At 34.7% G+C, this 12,857-nt stretch overlaps 1 protein-coding gene across 4 annotated transcripts in view; it reads left to right on the top strand.

Annotated features, from left to right (window-relative positions):
- The first annotated feature begins 5,229 nt into the window (after positions 1-5,229).
- The window catches only part of LOC114882537, a 440,519-nt gene continuing 432,891 nt past the window's right edge, over positions 5,230-12,857 (top strand). For 3 of the 4 annotated variants that reach the window (XR_006830215.1, XR_006830214.1, XM_046289246.1), the window contains exon 1: positions 5,243-5,619. Coding sequence is in view for 2 of the 4 variants with exons in the window: in XM_046289246.1 (XP_046145202.1) it covers positions 5,535-5,619 (85 nt within the window). In the remaining 2 variants the exon portion in view is untranslated. Of the gene's footprint in view, positions 5,620-12,857 lie in introns of all 4 variants that reach the window. The other variant, XM_046289247.1, reaches the window with a different exon arrangement.

Raw genomic sequence — 12,857 nt, 5'->3', positions numbered from 1 at the left:
AATGTGTACAATTGGCTTCATCTAAAATAAACAAACGCAACCGAGATCTTGATCACATCGAATGGGAAATAAAATAATTTTTAACAAAAAACAAATCCAACTTCGAAATGCACTAAAAAGTGTAAAATAATTTCTATTTCATTTATACCAATATTCCATAGCTATTAATAATATCTACTTAATTGTTAAATAGGATACCAAATACATTTCAAAGTTTTCGGAGGCGGCGCAAAATTAAAAACTTTTCCTCTACTAGGAAGATCCTAACTCGGGCGTCGGCAACCTATGATAAATCACCCATTTAATAATTTCAAGTAAACAATATTCAACGGGAATCAACAAACCCATTGCGAATTAACTATAGTGCAGTTCACGAGTGACCGCACTTAACTCGCGCAGCTAGTGACCTACTGAGGTCTAGGGATATTTTTAATAGTGCGTGTGATTCCCCTTTACAGCTTGCTTCTTACTTTGCGTTCACATCATTTTTTTTTGCGACAAATAATAGGAATTTCATTGCATCGTGAAACTTTATAATATCATCACCGGTTATCAGTTATCGTACGTCATATATTTCTGCCTACCTGTTGCGTGAACGCGCGTATAAAGGGTCTCCTCGTTACGCGGGGCCCGTCCGAGAGGTGCTGCCGCCTCGCGTTCTTGTTCAGGAACTAAATTCCTCGTGCGAACGTCGCGCACCGCGTAGCCATATTGTCTTTTGTAACCACCACGCGAACATAGAGCTCCGTACAGGATTCCAAGTTTTTATGGGTTTTCAAGAGAATTGGTGCTAGTTTATATACAGTTTTGGCTTTCCTCGACACCTCGTTGTCTATTGTAAAACGGATTCCTCGGGAAAGGCGGTGTTGTGCGAATAACGGCGGTTTTCTCACCGGTTTCGTCGACAACACCACGTGTTCGCGCACGGCTAACGGACGCCACGGTTTTGCGACCATCGGACTCCTCAAACTTGTCGGTCGCCTCGCGTAATTCATCGGTCGCCTCTTGCACGTTGTTCGGATTCTGCGGAAAATAACGACTTCCCGGTTTTTTTTGTGAGGAGTGGACTGACCCTCGAGTGATAGCCGGGGACGTTGGTTTTTTTGTACGTTTGAACCGCGCGATACGATTCGCAACGGTGTACCGGTCTCCTCAACTTGGGTGTCCCCTCAACGATACCTTGTGTTTTTTAATAAACTGACAACAATTAGACAACCTCGTGCATTTTTTTTTGTGTTAATTTTCTGTGTCCGGCCACCCTCGTTCCCCTCGAAACACTACCATTTATATAATCGCAAAGTATAACAAGAAGCAAGCTGGAGAGGGGAATAACACACGTTATTAAAAATCTCTCTAGACCTAGTGAGCGGCGCGAGTTAGGTATGGTCTCTTGTGAACTGCAGTATAGTGCATGTCCATCAGGAGTGCTGCCAATTTCTCATACAATCGTTACAATTACAAATGTTTTCAGCCGGACCTATAATTTTTCTCTTACGACTTATTAATTACCAAGTTTGCCATACCACAATCAAATCGTTATTGGCAGCACCGTTTGTTCGGGTATTTTTAATTTTGCGCCGCCTCCGAAAACTTTAAAATGTATTTGCCACTCTAGTTAACGATTAAGTAGATATTATTAATAGCTATGGAATATTGGTATAAATGAAATAGAAATTATTTGACACTTTTTAATGCATTTCGAAGTCGGATTTGTTTTTTGTTAAAAATTATTTTATTTCACACTTTTTAGTGGAACCAGTAGTATTTGTAGGATAGTGTAAGGTGATTTTAGATTTCTGTTGCTTAGCTAATAACCATAAACCGAAAAAAAATTGACCAAATTTAAGTTGTTAATAAACAACAAATTTCATAAATTTTTACGAGTGAGATCATAGCGGATATACAGGGCGTCACGCGACTATCTCGACAGCTGAAGAGGGATGATTCCTGAGGTGATTCTATACAAATTTTTCCTTTGCCAAAATGTTGATTCGTTTTCGAGTTATCAACAAAAAACACCGACCCATCCGAGCGCGTACAGCGCGCGGGCTCAGGGACTGCAATGTCGGCTACGAAAATCGGGCTTGACGTAGGTCGCGAACGAACGGCTCGGCACCCTGTTGGCATAGCACAATAAAAAAACTGAACTGGTAGAACATTTTTAGTCGTTTAAAATGAATACGGAACCTAACCTCTTGTTGCCTGTCATAATGTAAAAACGGAAATTCGAAGCATTCTAAACAACAAATAAAAATGATTGAAATGGAATAATTAATAAACGTTTGAATTGTAGGCTACGTTAATGATGAAAAATTTGAAAACAATTTAAATGAAACTTTCGCATTCGTTCCTAAATTAACCTGCTACGCTGAAAGTAGATAATTGTCACTGGGAAACGAGGAAACACGTTCGGTAGAACAGCTATTTTCATGATCGGGCCAGTGAACTCCCCTCATTTATTGCACTTAGGTATGAATAATAAGCGAGGTGTTTCCTCGTCGAATGTTCAGAATCGACACAGTGACCTAGTGGGAATTATTTGCTTTCAGCGTAGCAGGTTAAGTTCAAAACGAATGGGTAAGTTTCATTTAAATTGCTTTCAAATTTTTCATCATTAACGTAGCCTCCAATTCAAACGTTTATTAATTATTTCACTTAAAACATTTTTATTTGTTGTTTAGAATGCTTCGAATTTCGGTTTTTACATTATGACAGACGACAAGAGATTAGGTTCCGTATTCATTTTAAACGACTAAAGATGTTCTACCAGTTCAGTTTTTTTATTGTGCTATGCCAACGGGGTGCCAAGCCGTTCGATCGCGACCTACGTCAGCCCCGGTTTTCGTAACAGTCAGTGCAGTCCCTGGAACTGCGCGCTATACGCGCTCGGATTGGTCGGTGTTTTTTGTTATTAACTCCTATTAACACCCTGTATATCCTACTAATCGCTATAGGTACATTCCCTACAGCATAAATGCAGGAAGATATAAATGAAGTATTACGTATTTTGCGATAAAAGTCGTTAGGAATGAAAAAATACAAAAATTCTTTTGCAGGACCAATTGGAAGATATACTCTACAAGATGCAATATTTTCGATCCGACTGGTCCATCCGTCTCGCGGTAATCGGTGAAAAATATAAATCAAGCATTACGTTCTTGCAAAAAAATCGTTAGCAATGAAAAAATGCAAAATGCCTTTCTGACGGGACCAAGTGGGAGATATACTCTACCAGACGCAAAAGGTTTCGTTCCGATTGGTCCATCCGTCTCGGAGTAATCGGCGAACATACATTTAGAAGAAAAAATCATTAGGAATGAAAAAACGCAATATATTTTGTTTACAGGACCAATAGGGAGTTATACTCTATAAGACGCAAAAAGTTTCATTCCGATTGGTCTATCCTTCTCGCAGCAATTGGCGACCGTACGCCGTGCGTACATGAAATAGTACGTTTTTTTGCAATAAACAGCGTTCGGAGTGAAAAAATGTAAAATGTTTTTATAACGGGACCAATCGGGAGACATACTCTACCAGATGCAAAAGGTTTCGTTCCGATTGGTCCATCCGTCTCGGCGTAATCGGTGAACATACATAAAAAAAAAAAGAAAAAAAAATATATACACATCGAATTGAGTATCCTCCTCCTTTTCGAAGTCGGATAAAAAAATCGAGATATTCCATAAAGTACCTCCCAAAAAAACCGAACACCTGAAACATTGCTTTATATTTTTAATAGTTAGAAACCCGATTGCATTTATACACTTAAACCGGAGAGAAATTATTTGGAAATTTAATTTCTGTGACATAATATATTAACACTTAAACAGCGGAGCCTGGGTCAATCTAGGCCCAAATTTACAAAACATGTACATAGAAGAATATTAATCTAAAATGAAATCTATAATTTTTAAAGGAAAGTTTCATATATTGGAAGAATATTTAGAGGAACAGTGTAAAATTTAGTAAATGAAAATAATATGAAATACGAAATTAAATTGAAATTGGGGTTCTCTCCATGGTTCAAGGATTAAAACTAATTAAAATTGATCAAGTGGACGATATTTTATATCAGCAGTCCATAAATTACGATTCTGCTCCTGTTTCTGTATGCTCATGAGTTGAGGATACTGTTTTCGGTTTTGAAATGTCGAAAAAAAATTACAAGTCGTGTTCATAAGTAATTTATAAATTACTTTTCAACCTCAATTATAGGGAATGGTACTAAAGGCAGAAATAAAAATTTCTGATTATAGCTGTATTTTAATTCCATCAATAAAGAATTTATGAGAACATCTTTTATTTTATAAGTAGTTATCTACATAATTTTAGTTTTGTCTCTTAGCCGGCAAAGCTAAAAAATATTTAATATTCGGCAATATATAAAAAAGGTTTGTCGATCATTGTTATAATGATAATACAATTTTTATATGTAATCGATACCCCCTAAAAATCTGAACTCGCCTCTCCTCGAAAATGTGAACCTTCATCATTTAAAAATTTTAGGATTTCAAAACTTCAGAATTCGAACATTCCAAATTTCTGAGCTTCTAAAATTCTGAGATTTAAAAATTTTAAGATTTCAAAATGTAAAAATTTCAGAATTCAAAAATTTTGAAATTTCAGACTTTCTAAACTCCAGAATTTAAAAACTTCAAAACACAAAAATTCCACATCCTAAATAAATTTATGTCATCTTTGCTGAAACTTTACGTAAATACACGTATTTAGTTACTGCACACAGTTACTGTAAATTTTTATATTTTTACGGTGATATATATCACCTATATCTTAAACATATTACAGGAAGATGATAAAACGGGGAATTAATATTCTGCCAATCCTCTTTTAAAACATCTTTTCCATGATCCTTAGATTATATCATTAAATCGATTTTAAATTTTATTATAAAATGAAATGATTATTCGTCCAAATAATAATCCAAATTATAGTCAGAAGAAAAAGTATCAACAGCGCATGTTCAGCGACCGTTAAACGTGTTTGCCCTTAGCTAATCGCAGGTGCGCGTGCAAAAACTCGCACACAATCGAAGATACGACTTGACGATGGCAATTATTTCAACGAGCGAATCGCCCCCCAAAAGTCCGCTTGCGTCGTTCAAAATCTAAAGTTTCTACCACCACCGTTGCGTCGCATCGCTGAGCTGAACCCCCTCCATGATACACGGGCCCTTCGTCGTCCATCGCGATTACAGAATCATTCCGAATAGAACGGTCGACGGGTTCAGATATGTTATATTATATTGACTTGTGCGTCGCTTTGTCTCGAAAAATTAACTTGCGGTAACTTGTGTGTAAACGTGCGTTTCGCAGATTAACCTCTACCTAGTTATTCAGTGTTACTAACTAACTTTTTGTAATTATACTTTGAAATTGTATTAATTTCGGTTGTCGGTTTTTTTCTGTAGCTGCTTGTGCGCGTATCGAGACAAGTTCTGAACTTGCGAATTCGGTGCCCGTTTTTCGCGAAGAAGGCTTCATTGAAGAATCATCGTTTTTGGTCGACGTTATTTTATGTGGAAACGAAAACTGCAAGCAGATCGAACCTGGAGAACGTTACTGCCCTTAACCAGCAGACCATGGGCATCTTCGAATTCTGGTAAGTGATACAGTTTCTATTTTTTTTGACGTATCTTTGCATGAAAATTTTCATTCTGCGTTTAATAATGACTGGCGTCGGCAGAAGCGAATCAAGTGAAGGGGGCATTTTCCACGATACATAGAAAATAAGCCAATTTCAAGTTCCTTTTTTTCAGAATTTACCTTAGGCATCAACTTCAAATTACTAGAGCATCTTGTGTATCATACTAGATGCGTATTTGAGCTACAGGGAATATTGAAATACGGAATAGAAAAATTATACAAGCGTATAAATGTGTGGATTTTTTTGTACTCTTACCTTCGACATAAAAGATGCTGCTAGTCTTATTGTAAGCTGAATTTCAGAAAAATCTTTTCCTAAAATACGTGTTACTCTTAGTAGTAAAAGCCCACAAAATTTTAACTAAATCGGTCGAATGATTGCTGAGAAAAAGGAACACGAGTACAGGAAAACGTGTGATTTTATATAGGAAGTATTTTTCTGAACTTTTATTTCTGTCAATAATTTACGCGTCAGGCTCAACTTTGTAAACAATTCTCAAAAATTGTTTTAATTGTAAATTCGGATTCCGAATATTGTTTATTATTAAATAAAGAAATAAAAGAATTCGATTTTTGGAACCCCAAAATGCATAGTTGGTAAATTTAGTTCGAAAATTGCAATTAATTCAGAATATGTACTGTACGGCATTGATAATTTATCGCATTTAAGACTGTAGTAGAGGGTTCTTTCCGGAAATGGAAAATTACCGAGCGTCGATGATACGGAAACATCGAAAGGATTCGCATTTTAATAATTTAATGATTTGAAAAGTTTAAAAAAAGAGGATTTATTTTTTTGGCAATTGGATTCAAAATTTGTAAAATTATAGTTATAGATTATAGTCATAGTTACAGATTTATAGATTTTAAACTTAGAAAATTGTTTAATTATGAAAAATCATTAAGTCATCATATAATGATATAAAAATTTTAAAAAGGGGATATATTTTTTAGCAAATGGATAAAAAATTTATAAAATTACAGTATTTTGTAAATTATTATATAATAATGGCGGTAAATAAGCATTAATTCTTCCCACACAAGGTTTTTATTAGCGTCGGATTAAGGAGAAATCTAAGAGGGACTAAATAAACTAAATTATCATTTATAAATTTTCATTCTTATTTATTATCTGCAGATGTTTCAATTCGTATTCCTAGTTTATGTACCTCTGTCTCAGGTACGCAGAAATATTTGCTCGGGTAAAGGAGGTTGCTAACAAAAGTGAAAAAACTTGAGAAATTCGATTTTTAAGAAATATTGAAGAATATTTTCCTTGCTGTTGCCCCTTCTTTATGTTATTTAATTTGATTTAAAGCTATCTGAAATAAATTTCAATTCCTGAACCATGTTTATCAATCACTCGGGCCCAAGAAATCTTAATTCGGTTCTGCTTCTTATTGAAAATATCAACATATGTTAATGCATTTATTAACATTATATCTGATGAGATAATCCCGATTGAAATGTCCGTTACAACTTTGGATTGTTCCAAGCTGTTCTAAGTACGGCAAAAACGGCCTCAGTATTTACATTCCTTTCCTCGAACTCGAGCCATCTAAATCGATGTCTAAACAATATTTCCACACAGATTTTCTTGTATATTTATTGGCGTGTTTATTCGGTGGGTAACTGACACCTGACACCACGACCGTTGCTCTGTCGAGGTTATCCTTTTCTATTTCGCAGTAACGGCTCTCGGAATAACCCCTCAAGGTGATCGAATGTGCGTTATACCAAATTCGAATCTAACGACAATTTATTATATTTTATATATTTATTGTATGATTCCTGGAAAATATCAACATCATCCATGCAATAAAGATACGATGAAAGCGAAACGCTCGGGACCGAACTACAATACCGAACAAAAGTATTAGCATAATCCGGATTTCTATGTAACATCCGGTAAATCTACAGAATTACGGCTTCTGTGAAAACGATTGTTTTTAAATCAGGTTTTGGTCAAAATATACTCCAATATTTGTAGAAAGATAAGTGTAAGTGGCGCGTGCAAAAATAATAAACAATTATAGAATTTGTTTGATATTAATTTTTATATTAATTAATTAATTTTTATACAAAAATAATAAATAATAAACTATTATCGAATTTTTATTTGAGAATTTATCAAAATAGAGTATTTGTTTACATCTGGAATTGTCCATGAAGAAGCCTTAGAAACTTCTTCTTTTGTAAGAACAAATTTCTTATTCCGTAACTTTAAATGTTAATAACTTTTCTATTTATGAATTTTTTGCGATGCGCAGTCATATAATAGTTATTTATAAGTAAATATATTGTTAAAAAAAATAAAAAATAACAGAAAGACTGTTTTTCGCAGAAGCCGTAATTTTGTAGATTTACCTAACATCCTGTGTAAATTTTTTAAATATACGATTTATTATTCAATTCTTTTTGCTGCACTTCGTTTTAGGCGACCAAACATTTTTGGTTAAAATAAAATAATTTTTAACAAAAAATACAATCGACTTCGAAATGCACTAAAAAGTATGAAATAATTTCTACTTCATTTATACAAATACCCAACAGCTATTAATAAAACCTATATGTAGTATTTTTCACGAGAGAGTACGAGTGTTTCGCGTAGCTCGACTGAGCTCAGAAAGTTCCCCCACCATGATTTACTTCCATTGCGATCCGCCATATACGCGGTGGACAAAATATACTAATATAGGAACGGCAGAGGTAATGAATCTTTATAACGATAGGCCAGAATCAAAGTAAAAATGTTATAAGTAAAAGTCGCGGGTAAAACGTTTGAAGTCAGTAATTTAAAAAATAATCAACCCGAATCTAAATGTAAGTAGCTATAAGTAGTACAAAATCAAAATTAAACAGTGTATCATATTAAACTTTTTTTATACAATTTGCAAAAATTAAATAAATGTGAAAAAATGAAGGAGTAATAAAGGAATATAAGAGGTATATCATGAAAATACATGTACAATAAACATATCATTTATTAATTATTTTTATTTAAGGGGAAGTCCAATGTGTCTTCGTCTATGATATTAAAGTCCATTGGATGATAATGACAAGGCGTAGTCCAAGGATTAAGCTTTTTCCGGGCTTCTTCTCTATATCCTTTCATCGTGTGTAAGTTCCTTGCAGCAGGTTGACAGGAATGTAGATTATTACCAAAAATAAGAAAAGTAATTAGTATTTCAGTTGTTAAAAAAGTTCAACTAAATGATCACAATCTTTGTACTAGTTATATGGAAATTGTACTCACCATAATTTGAAATAGAAGTTTCTTCTTTTTCTTCGATGCATCCATTCATCCCATATAAATTGATTTAAGCAGGTGAACAGGAACGTAGATTATTACCGGAAAAAAAGTTCGAGTGAATGATCACAATTTTTGTATTAGTTGTATGAAAATCGTACTTACCAAAATTGTAATGAAAGTCTTCTATGTATCAGTATCAGTCGCTAACATCAGTATCGGACATGTCCACATCACTGCCAATAGTAGGCATTTCCAGAGTATCTTGGGAGAAGCGATCCATATCCATGAGCTTCTGTTCAATGCCGATGGTGTGGTGTATACAATTTTTCCACATCTCCGATGTTACTCCTTCAATCTTTTCCGTTAACAGTTGTTTTACCTGTGGCATATTATATTCAGCATTCCTGGATTTAACGTAATTCTTCACTGATGCCCACGCGAGCTCAATGGGGTTGAGTTCGCAGTGGTACGGCGGCAGGGGTAAAATTGTTTTATTATGCTCTCTGGCATATTCATCGACCACGTATTTTTGTTCTGTTTGCACTGAGCGTGCCGTTTGGAGTAATGTGCTCCTGGTACAAGTATCAGGCACATGATGGCCTTTTGATACAAGCCACTCCTTTAATTGCTGTTTTCTCCACGTCGCACAGTGGACCGAAGCATAGGAGGAGCCGGACATAGCATGTATCGCTCTTTGGAAATTATATTATAGTACTAAGAACTACATGATTATTCACATAAAATCAAAATACATGTATTTAATAATTTATTAACTTCTGTTTTTATTTATTTTTATAAACTTTTATTTATGTTTATTTTTATTGATTTTTTTTTAATCTTAAATTTTTATTAATTCATATAATATACACATATTATTAAGTTACATTTTGAATATTTTATGTACGCAACAATCTGTAGTTTTGACAAGTATTAACACTTTGAACATCTGTCTTATCTAATATATACATTTGCGCGCATTTGTATTAGAGTAAAAGCTCTAAAGTTTCGGGCAGTAATTCTTGTTTTTTTTGAATTAGTTACTTTTGGTCTTAAATTCGAAATAACGGGGTCAGATGTAATTAACAAATGATGTAGAACATCTTCATTTGTAGCTCTTCTGTTTATTTTCCGCGAATGACTCTTTCTATACTCTCTAAATTCTTTATTTCGTGCTTCACTAGCCTCTTCTGACAGATGACCAATCGGAATCGAAAAATGAGAAATTATTGCTTCTCCATGAATTAACAATTTATGTACGGTGGCAGACATGTAATACCACCCGTAGGTGTTAACAAATTGTTTGGCTGTTTCTAAAGCAAATATACTAAATTTTTTAGTATTTATCATTTCTGCAGTCAGATCGTACGAAATAGGAACCCCATACAGAGCGTACCGCACCGCGCATGTACGCGCTCGCGTTTGTTTGCGTATGCTACTGCTGCCAAAGTGGCAGATGGTGGCAGCTGAAATAAGTTGTTTTGTGGAAAGAAATGTCCAACTGATAATTTAGAACAAGAAAAAATGTAACAACTCTCAAACATTCTCTTAAATGTTAATAAAAAGTTAAGATATTACTATGACTTTTAAGAAATTATGAAAATAATTGTTAAACATTGAACGTTATTGTTATCTATTTAAAACACATATTTTTCATAAATTAAACAAAGTGTTACAAAATGAAAAAAGTTTGATTGTATCATACATAAATTTAGAAGAAATATATCGCCTTGAAGTTTCATCACAAAATCGATGAAAATACATAACTGTCACAATACGATAATTATGATTATTTTAGATATAAATAGTAAGGGTATTTTAAAAATTACAATTGTTTGTTCTTAAAGTAATGTATTAAGTAACCAAATTAGCAATTAGAAACTTAATTAAAGAAAAAAAGTTTTTGTTCCTATGTCCGCATTTTAATACAGTTCGATCCACTGTGCGTCGATGACGGTCTCATCTCTAATTTTCGGCTGTGGTATGGCGCATTGTCCATAATCACCACAGCATTTTCTTTTAATAAGGGCTCGATCCGGCAAAACCACTCGAAGAACGTACCTCCGTTCATTTCGTCGTGGTAATCTGCTGTGTTGATCTTCGATTCAAAACACAGCAGTCCCCCAGGTAAAAAACCATCGGCTGACCCAATGTGTAGCACGATAAGCCTTTTCCCCCTTCCTGTGGGAGCTGGTGCACCAGTAGACAGTCCTTGCCGCCTCGCGTCTTGCACCGATACCACATTGAAATCCCTCCAGACTTTGTTTTGACAATCGCCAGTATTTACCCATGTCTCATCCAAATAATATATGGGCCGTTCCTCTTCTCTATACTGGCAAATTGCACGAATATATTGCTCCCTCGAGTTGAGTATGTAAGGCTGCTCCAGCACCGCACAATTCTTCACTCGGTCGGTGTACCTAAAATTCAAAGATTTTAGGATCCTGTACAAGGTGATGTGGCTGAATTTTGGGAAACTTCCATCAGCATTTACGGCTGCCAGCAGCGACTTGATGGTCGGAAGCTCCTTTCGTTTCCAAAATTGGTGGACCTTTAAACGAAGGAGTGCTTTCTGATCCATCGTCATCTTTTCTAAGGTGGACAATCGCACTTTCTTCTTGCAAGGAGAAGTGACGGTCCCCGTCGCTTTGTACTGCGACAGCGTTCGCTGAATGGTAGATGATCCAATTCCTGTTTTTTCGCACAAACACCGGATAACATCCATGTAACGCATCGTAAAAGGTTTGTACTTTTCAGGTCCTTGTGCAGGTTCACTATGATCTGTCTTTGACCTGAATGGACAATCTAAAAAACGATAATGCAAAGTACGAATTACAGAATGTTCACCAAATATGAAAACACATTTATTTAATTATTTGCACGTATTTATATAAAGCTTATTGCTTACCTTTCCCATTGCATTTCTTGCAATTACTGTTGACGATCGCGAAATGCTGGGATGTCTTTCCATTTCTTATAAATAACCAAATCTAAATATAACAATTTAACTCAAAGAAATTAATGTAAATTATACTACAATAATAATAAATACTATATTATAAGATAAATTATCAGATACAAAATACAAACGAAATCCTTTAAATGAATAAAGAAGGTTTTAACTTGCTCGGCACCGAACTGTTGCTTGTTTCGAGGCAGAAGCAGGTATACTATTAGGCTTGACTTTGTTCTCGAAATAGGACGGGTGGCAACATGTCATAAAATAATCGGCTAAACAGCGCTGATATTTTGTGAACAAGAATGGAATATAGCATGCCCTCTCATTCTTGCACTATTTCGCTTATTTCGAAACAGAGACCGCTTGCTTATTTCGAGGCAATTAAAAGTCACCCTTACATTTCCGATCTCTAGGACGGATGTGACGTAGGTTTACTTATAACATATAAGGAAAATATATATGTCATCGTAATTATCCAATAATTATATTGTATTTTCATGTACCTACCTTTTGTATTCTTTTATTTTGTACAGCTCCGTAGTATTTTCCTTATTAGACCTCACAATGGATCGAAAAGGAGAAAAGAAAACTAGTGTGGAATTTACATTATTGCAGAAACATAATTCGACCATTGTAACAATTATTCGTAAAAAATAAAACAAAAAACGAAAATAAAAAATAAATTTAGGCAGAACTTTTGAAAACGTACATGTCCCGAATTAATAGAAATTTTGAAAATAGATTTTTTTCGGATAGACAGCATGTTTATGAGTAGGATTACTAACTGCTGGGGGGCGGATACATGTTTTGTTTATACATATTTGCCCTCTTTTTTTATCTTCGTAAGACGGAAAATAAGGAAATGACAAAGAACCTTATGCAAGAAATTCCAACGCCACGTGGTAGGAAATCAGCGTAATTACAAATTTATACCTTGTACGTTCCTTTGCCAAGTATTTATTCTCTTGAGTAACAAAATAAAATG

This window comes from Osmia bicornis, chromosome 16, assembly GCF_907164935.1.
Source record: "Osmia bicornis bicornis chromosome 16, iOsmBic2.1, whole genome shotgun sequence".
Lineage (NCBI taxonomy): Eukaryota > Metazoa > Arthropoda > Insecta > Hymenoptera > Megachilidae > Osmia > Osmia bicornis.
Note: the sequence above shows the minus strand (reverse complement) of the source record. Positions and strands in the feature narration are given on the sequence as shown.